At 40.6% G+C, this 16,037-nt stretch overlaps 1 protein-coding gene across 8 annotated transcripts in view; it reads left to right on the forward strand.

Moving 5' to 3' along the window:
* PWWP2A (PWWP domain containing 2A) overlaps positions 1 to 15,812 on the forward strand; it is a 33,510-nt gene extending 17,698 nt beyond the window's left edge. For 2 of the 8 annotated variants that reach the window (XM_037128190.2, XM_037128198.2), the window contains one exon: positions 824 to 3,680. In XM_037128190.2, coding sequence (XP_036984085.1) covers positions 824 to 2,507 — 1,684 coding nt within the window. In that variant the 3' untranslated portion in view covers positions 2,508 to 3,680. Of the gene's footprint in view, positions 1 to 823; positions 3,682 to 11,252; positions 11,373 to 13,610 lie in introns of those variants that run through there. The other 6 variants (XM_037128193.2, XM_037128194.2, XM_037128196.2 and 3 more) reach the window with 5 other exon arrangements.
* Positions 15,813 to 16,037: the final 225 nt, after the last annotated feature.

Genomic DNA, 16,037 nt, shown 5'->3' on the forward strand with positions numbered 1-16,037 from the left:
GATGTGCAAGAGAAATATTAATTGGCTGCCCTGCTGCATAGCCCCAACTGGGGACCTGGCCTATAACCCAGGCATGTGTGGTGACCCGGGATCAAACTAGCAACCCTTTGGCTTCCTGGATAATGGCCAACCCGGTGAGCCATAGTAGTGGGGCCTACACATTGTATTTCTTAGTGTGTGATAAGATTTTTAAGAGTTAGAAATCCACAGCTCTGTATCTGTCTGCTTTTGAGGTACCGCTTCTCAGTATCTGAGTTTCTAGTATTTGTATGGGGTTGGTATGGATGAATGGCTTAAGAGTTCGGATGCGAGATTAAAGGGGCAACTCTTTGAAACTTTAGTGATTAATAAAGTAGAAATGGGGTTTTACTGATTCAATATTTTGGGCGTAGCTAAGGCTGAATTTATTTTATGAAGCTTTTTTGAAAGCCGTGTAATCAGAGGAAGATGTGTATGTTGTAAATTTATAATTGCATTTATTGGACATTCTGCGTATAGTTCAGTGAACGTACGTCAGATGTTTAATATTAAGGTGCCTGGTATCCTTTCTGATTCAATACTGGAAAGGTCTATTCTAAATAAGTCCAGCTATGCTGGCATTGCATAGAGAAAGTGTTTATTTCTATTTTAACCTAAAATGTGGGACCAATAAAATATGGAGGGCTTTGGGGTCTTGGAGGGGAGGTAGTTAATAGGTTTTTGTATTTGTTGTTTAATATGAAATAATTTCCAGAAAAGGTGCAAATAAATATTAGATCTTGTTTAAGAAATTGTATTATAGCCATTAACTTTTTTATCCTTTTTTCTTCCATTTCTTTCAAAGGTTTGGGCCCCATGGGATCCCCGTGACAGTATTTCCCAAAAGGGAATATAAGGATAAGCCCGAAGCCATGCAGCTGCAAAGTAATACATTCCCAGAGGGGACGGAAGTTAAGTGTGAAGTGAATGGTGCTGTTCCCGATGACCCCTCTCCTGTCCCGCTGCCCGAGCCGAGCCTGGCTGAAAGCTTGTGGACTTCTAAACCACCACCTCTCTTCCATGAAGGAGCACCTTATCCTCCCCCTTTGTTTATCAGGGACACATACAACCAGTCGATACCTCAGCCACCTCCTCGGAAAATTAAACGGCCCAAACGAAAAATGTACAGGGAAGAACCTACTTCAATAATGAATGCTATTAAACTACGACCCAGGCAAGTCCTGTGTGACAAGTGCAAAAACAGTGTTGTTGCGGAAAAAAAGGAAATTAGAAAAGGTAGTAGTGCAAGTGACTCTTCTAAATATGAAGATAAAAAACGGAGAAGTGAAAGTGTAACTACTGTGAACAAAAAACTGAAAACTGACCATAAAGTAGACGGGAAAAACCAAAATGAAAGCCAGAAAAGAAATGCTGTGGTTAAGGTTTCAAATATTGCTCACAGCAGAGGCAGAGTAGTCAAAGTTTCTGCTCAGGCAAACACATCAAAAGCTCAGTTAAGTACTAAAAAAGTGCTCCAGAGTAAGAACATGGATCATGCGAAAGCTCGGGAAGTGTTGAAAATTGCCAAAGAAAAGGCACAAAAGAAGCAAAGTGAAACCTCTACGTCCAAAAATGCACATTCAAAAGTCCATTTCACACGTCGATACCAGAATCCTAGCTCAGGTTCCCTTCCACCCCGGGTTCGTTTAAAACCACAAAGGTACAGGAATGAAGAAAATGACTCTTCTCTGAAGACAGGACTTGAGAAAATGCGGAGTGGCAAGCTGGCACCCAAGCCCCAGTCTCGTTGCACCTCTACCCGCTCAGCAGGTGAGGCCCCTTCAGAAAATCACAGTCCCTCAAAAGGCCCTGAAGAGGCCAGCAGTGAGGTTCAGGACACAAAGGAAGTGCTTGTGCCTGGTGAGCAGGATGAACCACAGACACTGGGCAAAAAGGGCAGCAAAAGCAATATCTCTGTTTACATGACCCTAAATCAAAAGAAACCTGACTCTTCCAGTGCTTCAGTGTGTAGCATTGATAGCACAGATGATTTGAAATCCTCCAACTCTGAGTGTAGTTCTTCTGAAAGCTTTGATTTTCCTCCAGGCAGTATGCATGCACCTTCCACCTCCTCCACATCCTCCTCTTCAAAGGAAGAGAAAAAGCTCAGTAATTCCTTGAAAATGAAAGTCTTTTCCAAAAACGTCTCTAAATGCGTCACACCAGATGGCAGGACCATATGTGTAGGGGACATTGTTTGGGCCAAGATATATGGCTTCCCTTGGTGGCCAGCCCGTATTCTTACTATAACTGTGAGCCGGAAAGATAACGGCCTCTTAGTTCGACAGGAGGCCCGTATTTCATGGTTCGGGTCTCCAACGACATCTTTCCTTGCTCTTTCGCAACTGTCCCCCTTTTTAGAAAACTTCCAAACACGCTTTAATAAGAAGAGAAAGGGCCTGTATCGCAAGGCCATCACAGAGGCAGCTAAGGCTGCCAAGCAGCTGACCCCCGAAGTGCGGGCTCTGTTGACACAATTTGAAACGTGAACGTGGACAGTAAGGTAGGCAAGAACCATTGAAAGGCGCCACAGATTTTCTAGTCTACTTAGGGATAACGTCTTTGAAATAGTGTGGCCAAATTGGAGAGAAATTGCACTCAGTTGGCTGCTTTTTAAAAATAAAAACTTATAGCCATTTTTAGATTGAGAAGCTAAACTGAACAAGCAATCAAATTTTATCTTAAGGAAGTGAGATTTTAGCAGTATTTTTCGGTTTTGAAGTCTAAAACCATCCCAAGGCATAGGAGCCATAGCCTCAACTGAAAATGAATTTTTGCAGGGACTATTAATTGCCATTTGTACTTAGTACTGTGTGTATGTGTGTATGTGTACACACATACTATATTTAAATATAACCTGTCACCGTGTGACACAGGTTGCATATTTGGGATTGCAGTAAGGGCTGGTGTGCTGGGAGGGAGTAGTGTGCATATTAAATGACTACTTGTTTTTTTAATGAATGAACACTTAGCTTTTCTGTGGGCATAGTGGCGCAAGAGCTTCTTGACACTAAGGTGTTTGACACTGAGATGCTTGCTATTCAGCCGCACACTGGGGAACTGGCCCAGTGTTCGGGATTCCGACTGTCAAGGCTGGCTAGGGTTGACTCATCACTCTCCTTTGTTCCGTGGGGATTTAACAAAAACTTTCAAACTTAAGGTTTGGGAGTTCAGATAGGTTTGTTTGTCTTTGGATATGTAAATAGTTTATTGCTACATTTGGTCAGATTTCTCCTGACTGGCTGTTCCTAAATTCTTAGGATACGTCCTGATGAATTACACTTTGTGAATTAATTGTCATATGTGTAATTGTTGCATTTTGGATGTACCTAATTTGATAATTTAAAAAATATTTCCATTTAAGGTATCTGTTTGCAGGTCAGAAAATGAGAAAATGTAATTGTGTAATGCTCTGATGTAAAAACACAAACTGTAAATAAAATCGACTAAATCCAAATTATTTGTGTGTGTTTCTCAAAAAGCTTTGAAAAATTTCAAGACGGTAGAAAACTTCTTTGTAGCTATAGAGGAGGTGAAAAACCAAACTTATTTCTTACTTGCTCTCACAGAGTATAGTATCTGAGCATAGACAATATGCTTAAAATGAGGTTTTGTAGTACAAAGGTCTAATACGCTTACAGATTTGAAACCCTTCTCCAGTTTCTCATAAATGTATGGGTTTTAATTTTTTCATATTTAGTCTTAATATTTCATTATTACATGCTTCATTTTTTAATATTTGGATAATTCCAATCAGTCTCTTCTCCTTGGTCTTCTGCCTCCAGTATCATTGCTTTTGGGGCTGGTCCCTTAGCTCCTAATTTTTCTACATGGTCCATGCGTTTCTATGATTTGATATGATTTTCCATTTTTAGCTTTGTGTCTGAAAAACATAAGATTGCCCATGAAAGGCAAGTTGATCCAAAGATTAAGTTCCTTTTGTACTTTTTGTGTCTAACTTGTAAATTTGATGTCAATTTAACACTTTTGGTAACTGCGTTTTAAAGAGCAATATTTTTGTGGTTTTCTAAGTAATCCACTTTGAAATGCATTAGATACTATGGAATTAATGATGCAAAGATTAATGGAGATTTAAAACCAATAGACTTCTGTCAGCTTCCTGAAGGTTATGGACTTCTATGATTTATATACTGATTTCTGCAAAAGAAAGAATTTCTTCTGGGGAACTGAGTCAATGCTTTTTGATTATAATAAACACACAATTGGAAAAAAAAAGATGTTTCACTTGAATAGAACATATTCTTTCCTGCAAACAGAAATAAGTATACTATTCAAAAAACTGATAACAGGTCGAAAGTTCACATGATTGAGGAATTTTAAGGAAGTATCGTAGAAGATTTATTATGTTTCAGATTAATGAACTTGTTCAGATATTTTTGAAAGTCTGATTCTGAGGTTCAGAGTTTAACAAGGCAGAGCAAAAGGTCACCTAAAATATTTAATTCCAAGGCTTCCTGTAATGATCCAGGTGAGTCTTGTGTTAACATCTTGGTTTCGACGGTGATAACTGCTAATAAAATCAAGTGCTTTGGCAAGTGTGCTATAGTGACAAACCAAATTTGATCGGTTTCAGAAGCCATAGGGAAAAAGAAATAGTCATGGTTGTTGAGTACAAAAATGACACTCAACTTGATGTAGTCCATCCCTTTGAAGCATAATCACAATGCATGATCTCCAGTTAAGCAGACCGGTCCCTCTGTTATCAACTAGCAGTCTGGCGTATTTCATTTGGAATTTCAGTAGACAAGTTTTAAAGAACTGCTGCACACTAATCTAACAGCTTTATGTTAATGTCTTGTTGAAATAACTTCTTAAGCAGCTAGATAAATTTTCAGATCTAGAGTAGAACTCGGTGATTGTAGCTCCTTTTTCTTTACATTTCTCTTTAAAATGATAAAAGAAGTCATTTACTTGCATGGAACTAACCAAATGGGTAATTTTTCCCTTTGAAAGGCGAAAACTAGGCTTGGGCCAGATCTCCAGTGGTTAAGTGGCTAAAACCAAGGATTAGCAAGGGGAGAAAGCAAGAGAAGAGCTGTCAAAGCCAAAGATGAATTTAATTCCAGAAATTCTCAGAAATTAAACCTGTGAGAGTTATTTCCTTTTTAGTTTTCTAGGGTTTGTAGACTAGAAAACTGACTTCATTTAGAAGGATTCATTCAACTCAGATGTGGAACCAGAGACCTAAAAATACATAGTGGGAAGGCCATTTACATTGCCTAGTAGTGTGTCCTGAGGTGTTTTGTTTTTTTTTTTGATCCTTAATGGAGGATGTGTTGATTTTAGAGAGGAAGGGCATGACAAAAACATTAATGGCAACCTCCCACACTTGGCCAGATTGGTATTGAACCTGCTGCATCCTCCTGATATAGCTGAGCCACCTGACCAGCGCCTTGATGTGGTTTTGATGAGAAATCTATAAATAATAATTTTATATTAGTGCTAAGTATGATAGGAATATAGGACTGCAGGCAATAAAATAAGGAATTGTAAAACCAGTTATACATTGAGTTTCTAATTTGTAAAATACTGCGTTGCTACCCCTCTTTGAGCGGGTTTACTTAATGTGTTTTGCAGAAGGAAAGCTACATCTTTACATTTCCTTTGTATATATCCTTTATATAGCTGAATTGGGATTTTGAAAGTATAATTTGGATAAAAAACTAGCTTTCCCCTTAAATTGTGGACTTTTCTGTGGCTTGTGCTGCATTGGTTCACTTTTGCTAAGTAGTCAAAGCAGAGAAGAGACTGGCAGCTGTCTAAATGTCATTGATTCCGGGGTGTTTGGATTTGAGTCAGGGGATGCCCTCCAATTGGGAATTGGCAGGGACAGTGAAGACCTTAGTTTTAAGTTGGGGCACGTTTAGGGTTTGCTTGGGGGTTACGTTGTGGTTGAAGTGCCTGACACAGGGAATTCAGAAATGGAACAGGAGGCTGGTCCATGCCATGCCAGTTGGCCGGGGGAGAGAGAACGGCTGAGCTGCATTAGTTACCTGTGCTTAGTTCTGACTTGGTTCATAGGCCCTTCGTATTCTGTATATATAGTGTATGTACACTTAACTATACCTCAACAAAGGGAATAGAATTAAGTGGAAGCTTTAGCAATTAATATTCTGATACGCTATTTTGAATAAAAGAATAGGAAGTTTAAGGTGGTAGTGATACACATGGTCTGTATATTCTTAGTTTTCCAAGATGTCACAGTACCTTTATCACAGATAGTTGACACCAAGAAGAGAAAGAGTTCAACTCTTTTAAAAATTTTTACTCAGGTAAGAGACTTAACATTTATGGACTCAAGGATTTTTTTCCTTTACTTTCCTTGTGATTTTTAGATGGAAATTCTTTCCTTGTCATATTAATAGATCACTGTAATTATTTTGTATTTTATGTTGTTAAACATTGGACCTCAAATTTATTATTTTACCCATTAGGTAAAGTGTACAGTTTTATGGCATTAAGTACATTCACACTGTGTAGCCATCACCACCAGCTGTAATTAAAAATTTTTTCAATTTATTTTTATTTATAGAGAGGAAGGGAGAGAGAAGGTAACAGGGACTTGTTTCACTTGTTCGTGCGTTCATTGGTGGTTCTCGTATGTGTCCAGACTGGGGATTGAACCTGAACTTGGGCAAATCATGACGGTGTTCTAACCAACTGAGCTACCAGACCAGGGCTTATAATTTGGTTTTCGATAGAAATCTTTTCAATTTGGGATGCTGGTCTAGAAGGTGTTTGGAAATGAAGCCACAGGAGTGTTTTCCGCGGTCAGCACTGATGGTAGGCAACGTGCTGCTGGCCGCCGGGCCTCCAGGGTCCCTGCGCAGTGCTCACGCCAAGTGCTCACGCCACGTGCTCACGCCGGTCCTGCCTTTAACGCTGGAGCTGCCTCTGAGTGAGATTCTGGGTGCAGTAGCGTGGTTGCATTTACCCAGTAAATACTGTTAAGAGTAAGTTTTTAGGTCAAAACCTTTCTCTCTCAGTGATAAAAAAAATTGTTTTGGATAAATGCGTGAATATGGAAACCATTTACATTATTTGTTATAAAATTAATTAAATTAGATGCCAAAACTTACTTACATGGCATCCTATTTTCCCCACATTTTCAAATTTGTGTATTTATACTTTCCATTTTTTTATGTCTACAACTAATGGAAAACAAATGTGCCTTGACAGATAGATAACTTAAAATACAATTCTGCGATCATCTTCTGTATCATACTGGTAGGAAAGAGTGGCTTTTTATACTATTTCTTTAAATCCATCTTGGGATGAATTGAATCAAAAATTTTTTTAACTACTTTTTATTTTTAGAGGGGAAATGGAGGGAGAGAAACATCAGTGTGTGGTTGCCTCTCCTGTGGCCTCCCCTGACGACCTGGCCCACACAGCCCAGGCCTGTGCCCTGATTAGGAATCGAGCTGGCGACCCTTTGGTTTGCAGCCCGCACTCAGTCCACTGAGCTACACCAGCCAGGGCTGAATCAAATTTTAATGCATCTAATTAATCTGAAAAAGACTAATCACAAAACTTGAGTTTTTTCTTATTATTTCCTGCCACGAATTAAAGGTTGGTTGTTGGGAGGTGTAAAGGAAAAGAAGAAACTGTAGACTCAATTATCAGGATTTTATCAAAATACTGAATTTGTGAGTCAGGTTCTCATTTTTTAACAATATGTGAGATGTTCACAGTACATGTTTGACTTATGGGCCCTCTTCTGGTGGACACTTGTGAAACAAGTTCTTAGAGCTCTGCTGTTGAAAACAGGCCCGTTTAAAAATACTTGATCTTAAAACTTGGTTTAAACATGAGTTGAGATTTTTAAAAAATTTTCCTTGTGTAATAAGAATGTGACAGTTGATCTTTTGTTGCCTTAGATATCTGAGTCTTAACCAGAAAAAATGATTTAAAACTTCTTAAAATTATTTTCTACCCTTGAGTCAGTATTTAGAAGGAAAACCAGCTACTTCATAGCTGAAGTGCTATGCTTTTATCATACTTCTTTGTTTGACACAAACTAAAAAGTTTGTAATAATATCGCATATCAAGTTTTAGGGAGGTCTTTTAAAAAATATTTCAGATAATTTTGTAATCCTCTGTCTCAGTTCTTTTCAACACAAAGATGCACCTAAAAGTTATTGAAAAAGCCTAGAAGGAATAATACTGCACCCCGGGCCCCCCCATAAGATATAAGAGAGTTTATTGCTTGGGGAGAATGTTCTGTAGACATGTGAGGGTCCTTCCCATTGAGTGTGAAAGGTGGAAATGAATGGTTCGGGGTTGGTAACTTGCCAGTGACGCAGGTGAGGTGGGGCGTCCGCGGGCGTTTGTGCACCAGGAGCACCGGACACCGGGCTTTCGTTGAGCCAGGCCAGGCCGTTCTCCAGCTGTCAGACACACACAGTTGCAGGTACAGGCTCTTGAGCCGGATTTCCTAGATTCGAAGGGGTCTGCCGCTTAAAGCTGTGTGACATTAGATTACTCAATGTCCTTGTCTGTGAAATGGAAATAATAGTATTATTGTTTCCTCATAAGGTAATTTACTCATTTAAACATTTAAAGCTAGAAAGTGTTCAGTACAAGACATACAAATACTTGCTATCATTGCCACAGCCACCACTTTCTTTGCACAGTATTGAAATTTCATTCAGGTAGCTTTTCATAATATCCTCCTGCAACATAGTGTAAGTGAAAAAAATGTTACCAGCAACATTATATGGAAATTACAATAATCATAGGATGACCATCCATTCATACCTAGAGGTAGGCATGAATTATTTCCAGCAGGCATGTGTGGAGAGTGGCTGGGTTGGAGGTCGAGGGAATTACGGTGAAGGGAGAAGTGCATTAACATTTCAGCACCTGCCCCATTCATTTATGTATCACATAAATCCTAGGAGTCAGGAGTCTGTTACTCTCTGATTTCTACCCTCCTGCAGGCCAAGCATGGGGCCTGACGTAGAAATGATAGTCTACTTGAGGGAAGTGATTGCTGTTCCGACACTGATGTGCTGGTGACCAGTCACCACTTTGGAGTCCCAGCACAGCCCACATCCTTGCAGAGACGTGAGGAGCGTCTGAGCAGCCGGCGTCCGTGGAGCAGAGGTCCCCTGAAGGGAGCTTTCCAGAGCTGTTCGAACCACAGCGCTACCCTGGCCAGCTGTTTGTGTGAACTTGCTGACTTGCGTGGATGATGTGTTCCCCTGGGACCCTGGTGGTGTACTATTTTAACGATATTTTGCTGAATGGTGAAAAGTGGACATTAATTTGGACATTTTATTTTTTGTTGCTGTTGGTATGATTGAGTAGGAGATTGTTTCCCCTTCTAGGAGGGAAATACTTCACATTCCAAGGCCTTGATCTGTGTGCGTGGTGGTCACATTTTCCAGAGGGTAGTCATTTTTACTTATTTCTCAGATGCTGTTGACAAACCTGTGATTTTCCTCCACAGTTCAGCTTTTAGCAGGGCCCCTGGCTTGGGGTGCCACATGCAGGTGTGCGGGGAAGGACTAGGCTCAGTTTGTAGAAAACCCTGGAAATAACTGGTTGGGAAAACAGCACCAAGGCTAGAAGCCAGAATGTCTGTTGTGAACGAGTAGTGTTCATGCTTTTTCCTGCTTGCTCATGTTATACCGTACTGCATTGTATTAAGAGAATATTTAATGTTGAGTGTTCAGCAAGCTAACAGGTCCATGTGTATAATCTTAATTCTTTATTTCCCATCCTGGGCTGTGCTCTAAGAGTGTGACCTCCTCTGCTTCCTTCTTCCACGTGCTCTAAACAGGGATCGTTTACTCACCCTGTTCCGAGTTGTCCTTTCATACCCCTGCTGCCTCCCAGGAACAGTTGCCACCGTTACATGTCAGCTGTGTCTTAATGGGCAAACGAGTAATTCCAGTGAAATCGCTTTACAGAGGGGGTCCCTTCGTTTACTGTATCACCGTAGGGGCTCTCTGGCTTTTTGTAATGGATCTTGTAGGTGTGGTCAGTTTCTAAAGAGAAACCTTGAGCCCCCAACTTCATCTTCAGCATTGGCACAAAAGGCTCATGAGCCAAGCGCTGGGGTCTGAGGAGAAATGCCCAGGAACCGTCGGTCACTCTTTGTTGCGGCTTCTTGACTCTCTTGCCTAGAATTGCAAAGGAGATTCTTGAGAATGACTGTTGAGACCTAACAAGTTTTACTTGTGGAGGGAGAGGTTCAAAAGGTAAACTCATGTGCATTCAGATTCCTTTTCTTCTTGGTGTGATTGCTGTTCCATTTAGTGGTATATTTAAGTTTTCCCATGAACAAAAGGGGAAACACCTTCACTGTTAAGCCTCATTTAAGAAAATTGCTCTAGGTTAAAGTTTGAAATTATGTTTATTGATCAGGTGTGTACAGTTGCTCCTGTTCAAAGTCAGAAAAGTCTTTTTAAAAGATTTGATCATGTACTACTGCTTCTAACTTAGCATTTTAAAAATTATAAGGACCAAACGGTATCTAACTCAGTGACTCGAGTTACTATAGTGATGCGGTAGATGACTTTTTAAAAAAATTTATGCTTAAAGTAGGGAGTGCAGCAGACTAGCAAATACAGTTTGTTAATCTTAAAATAGCAATTTTTTCATTCAAATTGTGCTTAGTAAGTGAAGTCTCAGTTCTGAAAGCCAAAGTGAGAAAGCTGATCTTCTCAAGCTTATTTCAAGCAGGTGTTAACTCAGGGTCTGAACACTGTGCAGAGATGGGCATTGGCTTCAGAGGAGAAAGGGATTCAGGCACATTTTAATTATTCTACAAAACAGGGTCTCATTAATGTTATAATGCGATAGGGATGGGGACCTCACCCCTTGTTGAGTACTGAGGTCAGGGATATTCCAGAAGGAGGCTAGTGTTAGGTTAGTAAAAATTCTTTTTGTCATGAACATTAAATGTGAGGGCAGCATCTTGGCTGTGGCTGAAGGTGTTCTGCTGCTGAATTGACTTGGGCCGGAGTGTCTTCGGCCAAGTAGTGCCCTCTCCTGGCCAAGGCTGGTGCATACACCTCAAGTCCGTTTCCCTTATTTTATAGCCAAAGCTTCACGTTTTGTGAAGCAAGCACGTTATGTAGAATAAATTCATTATGAAAATTCAACTGAATTTTGGTCTTTTTAAAATTTTTTTTTTGTAAAATGGATTAAAAAGAACTCAAATGACTTCTCTATTTTTGTTAACTTGGTTTTTTCTACCATAGGTCTCAACAAATGGCAGCTATTACATCAGACAGTGACGAGTCCTGCTGCTCCCTTACAGTGTCTGACAGACCACTGTGGATTCAGACTGGGAGCATTGAAGTTAACAGTGAAACGGGCAGGTCTGTCTGTGCTAAGCCCTGCCACAGAGTGAAGAGGGTACCATGGCATCACTTGGTCATTCCCCGAGTAGATTAGGCTAGCTGTAAAAGAATCCATTAGTTCTTTTTCCTTAGAGTTCACCAGTAGCTGCGTGTTCGTCATTAGGTGATCGTTCTAATGAGTGAAAACAACTTTCCATTTGCTCTCCCTGCTGAGCTAGAGGCAGAGCCGGCCTCCTCCGAGACTCCTGCGGTGGAAGGAGGTGGGCGTCAGGTTGTAGAATTATGTCAAACAGCAGCTGAGCCTCCCTGGACGGCCAAAAGTGGATTTCTTTACCTTTTCACTACCTCAGCCTTTCTTTGTCACTTTTGTATTCATTACTTTAACTTCTTAATAGTCATTCCTTCTTAATGTACATATAAGAATGTGTATAAGCATATATATTCTTAGTGATTAACCTCAAAACCATTATTTACAAAACTCACAGGGTGGCAAAAGAGTGTGGAAAAGTGGCTGTAATCTAAGCACATTTATGAAAACCTTGAGTAATGCCTGAAAGGCTCATTTTGGGCTGACAGGAGGAAAGGTTGAGGGATTCTGTTGTGCTGCTTTTGAATTTGTGATCGTTATTTGCTTCCCCGAATCAAGGCTATTTAACCTTCTGGTGTTTGCAGCTAGTGGAGAGCTGTAATTGGGCTGGACCATTGCGTGTGAGCTGGGTCAGAATGGCACATCTCGGAAGAGGTTGAGGCTGGGATACTCGGGATTCTTAAATGTGTAGGGCTGGCAGCTCCCCTTACAATGGTCTCCTGAGGGAGTAGTGTCTTCGGTTTTCTGCACCTCTCGTATGAGTAGTGTGATCTGTTTTAGTCCTTGACTTTCCTGCCAACTTGAGTAGGCCTCACTCGGAATGAAGTCAGAGAGTGACAGTCATCAATAGAAGGAAATGGAAACGTACATGGGACTGGCTAGTTACTATTTTTCTCCTTCAGTTTATAAAGTGAGATGTTTATTACCAAAGTTCTGAGTCTGAATTTTAGTATAATAGCTTTAGAAAAGAAAAACTTCCTTAGCTGAATGTCAGATTTTAAGTGTTAATCATTCTGGTCCTTCAGAAGCCAGGACTACATTCCCCTTTCCACTCCGACGTGCTGCATTGTGGCTAGAATTAATTTTCATTGTTTGAGAAGGAATGTGATAGAACACGTGAACTGTACTTATAGGCCTTGATCCAGTAAGTGAGGCCCGTGAGCAGTTGGAAGTAAACCTAGAAAGAGTTCAGGTACAGGAAAGATGCCTATTACGAATATCGGGAAGGGTGGGGATGGCTTTTCTTTTCCGTTTTGAATTCTGTATTTGTTTTGTCTGTTACTTACTCCACTGAAAATGCCCTATCTTTGGTTTAAAAATACATCTGACCCAAAACCCCTCACTGTTGTTCTCTTTATTGAATCACCTCTTTTCGGTATTGAAATACTTACTGTTACTTGGGCTTCCAGGGACCGTAGAGGGTGTCAATGGGGTTCTTGCTACTTTTTGGTAATAAAGGGAGGTCAGAACAGTAGGCACTCTATTCATGCCATTTGGCGGTAATTTCCCTAAGCCTTGTCCTTTCTAAGTGTTCTGTTCAGAGTCCTCTTTGTAGTAGGTCTGTTTCAGAGCGCCTCTGCTGACGTTTGCGTGTTGACAAGGAGGGCCGTGTCGGTGGGCCTCCAGCAGCACGGCGGTGCCGTTGATGCCTTCGGATGCGCCGTGTCTTCCTCCGGGGAGGCCACTCCCACCCTCCTCTTTTTGGCTCTTTGCACATGTGCAGTGTGATCTGCAGCTGATTTTTACGTAGCCAGGTTTTGTATGTAAATTGGCTCTTACCTACCTGTAGGTAGCCTATGTTAAAGGAAGGCTGCTGGAACTCCCTAGCAGTCCACAGCAGCTAAGCTGACTCCCAGACTTAGTCTTGTAACCTGTGAAATGGCAGTAGAAAGAACACAGCTGAAATTCCCTTCATCAGAAATCTTCAAGGACAGATAGATTATGTGAAGAAGACAATTTTGTGTTGAAATTTGTCCAGATATGCTTCAGAAAAAATGATTGCTTCTGCTGGTTTCAAGTTGGCAGTAAGTGGTTTAAAAAAAAAAGTCATAAAGTTTAACTGATTTAAAAGAAAGGTGTGATCCCACAATCTATACAGGGCTTACTACTTTAAACAAGGACATCACTTTTCTCATAGAATTACTTAACTTCCTTTTCTTCTGTTGCAGCACAAAGACATTAGCAGGCTGCCGGGCTCACAGACCCATCCCACAGCGACACGGAGGACACCGGAACACCAGCACCGAGGGAAATGGGGGACTCAGACTGGTAACGCTGCACAAAGAAGTGGAATGTTCAGGCAGTGGTCGGAACCCACAGTCTCTCAAGGGGCACCTGCAAATGGTGCTATATTAAACCGAAGAAAAGGTAGTAGGGGAATATTTTCTAAAATATAAACTATTGCAATAAATTATGCATGAGAAGAGTGATGTGAAATACGCAAGGAACTCATTTGAATTTTACGTGCGAAGAATCGCTGTCTTCTTTCGATTATGAAGTTGTTGTCGGAATAGTTCGGACAGGCCTAAAAGGCACGGGAGACGGCAGAGATGGCGATTCTCGTTCATACTGAAACTCTGTGCTTTCTCCAAGGTTTACGTTACTCAGTTCAGATACGAGCCAAGGCGTTTCTGAAACGGCTCGCCTGTGACACCGCAGTCGTCACATGCGCCGAGGCCCGTGCTCCCCTCAGGGTGCCAAGTGGAGACAACGGGAAAGGTTTGACTTTGTACTGAAAGGACGGCAAGGTACCCCCACTCACCCTGAAAATTTGGATCTTTCCTTTCTTTGAAAAAGCAGGGCTGTATTACCTTGAATATATGTTTGCTTGTTAGAACATGTTAAGATGTATTTATTTGACACCAGTATTTTAACATTCTGTGCACATTTTCATAATTACATACTTTTAAATTCTGAGTCAAAGTAGATGGGCTAGTGTTGATCTTGGAGTGAAAATGTATACTCTAAGAGCTAGTTTTTAAATCTACACCGAGCTGGAAAGGCTTTTATTTTCCTACCATCAATAATTTTATCTCGATCAGAAATGGTGACAAATCTGAATTGTGATGTGGGCCTTTACAGAGAGCCCTCCTTCCATCTCAGTGCGAGAAATTCTTACAGGTGTCAGGTGGGCCTTGGCCTGGGGAATAAGCAGGAACAGACCTGCGAAGACGGTGTCAGGCTTTTCATGAACAGAGTATGTCAGTAATGGAGACTGTAATGTTTTTATCTTTGGAAACTACATATTTAAAAAGAAAGTTTTCTTTTTTATTGAGTGGAGAAAACAATGAGAAACCAGATCGACCTGTTAGTACTGCATTTTTAAGGCATTTTATATTTGATGGTGCCGTACTTTTAATAATAATAAAACAAGTTTTTTAGTGGCAATACTTGATTTATTTTTTAAACCAGAAAGATAATCCTTATTGATTACTTAATACAAAAAAAGGGGAAAAAATGCCAAAAAACAAATCATTTGAAGCTACGTAACAGATAACTGAGCATTTGGCTTAAATGTTTAAACTTTCCATACTCTCACTGGACACATTTGGAATCATTGGGCTCCACACTCAGGCTTAGTAAAAGATCTGGGGGAGTTTCAGAACATTTAATATACCTGACCAAGGATTTGCTTTACAAATCAAGAGGAAAAGGTAGGCAGTTCTGCTTTTGTGAGTTTAATATAAATCCTAATTACACTGTAAGCGATTAAAAGTTCTGTTGGCTTTCTAAAACTGTCTTTTTGGGGAAGCATTCATCACGAAGTCAGCACACCTGTGAAGAAGCCCGCTCAGGAACTACACCAGCAGGGAGTCCGGGAGTGTGCGTCCTTCCGTGGCCCGGACCCCACGGCCCTGGGGTGCAGGCCTGGCCAGTCTGGCCGTCCCGTCCGCCAGGTGCCCTTCCCGACGTGCTGCATTGTGGCTAGAATTAACTTTAGCCACCAGACATCCCAAGTCAGGATGGGCTGTCTTTGTCAGGAGTTTCAGTCAAGCTCTAGGGTTATTCGTTGCAGGTGATGGGAATGACCAAGGAGTAAGGTAAAGGCAAAAGAATTGAGATCAGGTTTTAAATACCTAATTTTTTCTCATGACAAATTCTCAAGGGTGTTTTGTTATAAACCAGATTTTTCACTTGTAAAAAAAAATGAAATTTAGTGGTATTTAAAATCTAGATATACCATGTTGCTATTTCACTTTCATTGCTTTAGTTGCTTAATATTTAAGCTTTGCTTCATGCTACCTTTTGTCTGCATTTCAAATCTTCAGAAGCCTATTTCATTTTGTAGACTTGAATGACAAAAACCGTTTTTCATCTAAAGTATGCTGAAACAAATGTTAAAGAATGTTGTGTAACATTTATCCAATAAAGTCTTGATATTTTTAAAAATTTAGTTACCTAAAGACTATTTGTTTATCTTTTAGGAGTTAGGTTTTTAAGGTTATTATTTTTTTAACTATTAAAATCCAACTAGTTGTCCATTAGAGAGCTGTTTTAAGTGGCACTGCTTCCTTCGCAGAACCTGTAGGTCCTTCAGCACTAAGGCTGGAGGGGAGGCTGGGCGGTGAGACCCTTGCACAAACAGGACTGCTTCC

The sequence above is a fragment of the Artibeus jamaicensis genome, unplaced genomic scaffold (assembly GCF_021234435.1).
Source record: "Artibeus jamaicensis isolate MK-2021 breed Jamaican fruit bat unplaced genomic scaffold, CSHL_Jam_final contig_432, whole genome shotgun sequence".
NCBI lineage: Eukaryota > Metazoa > Chordata > Mammalia > Chiroptera > Phyllostomidae > Artibeus > Artibeus jamaicensis.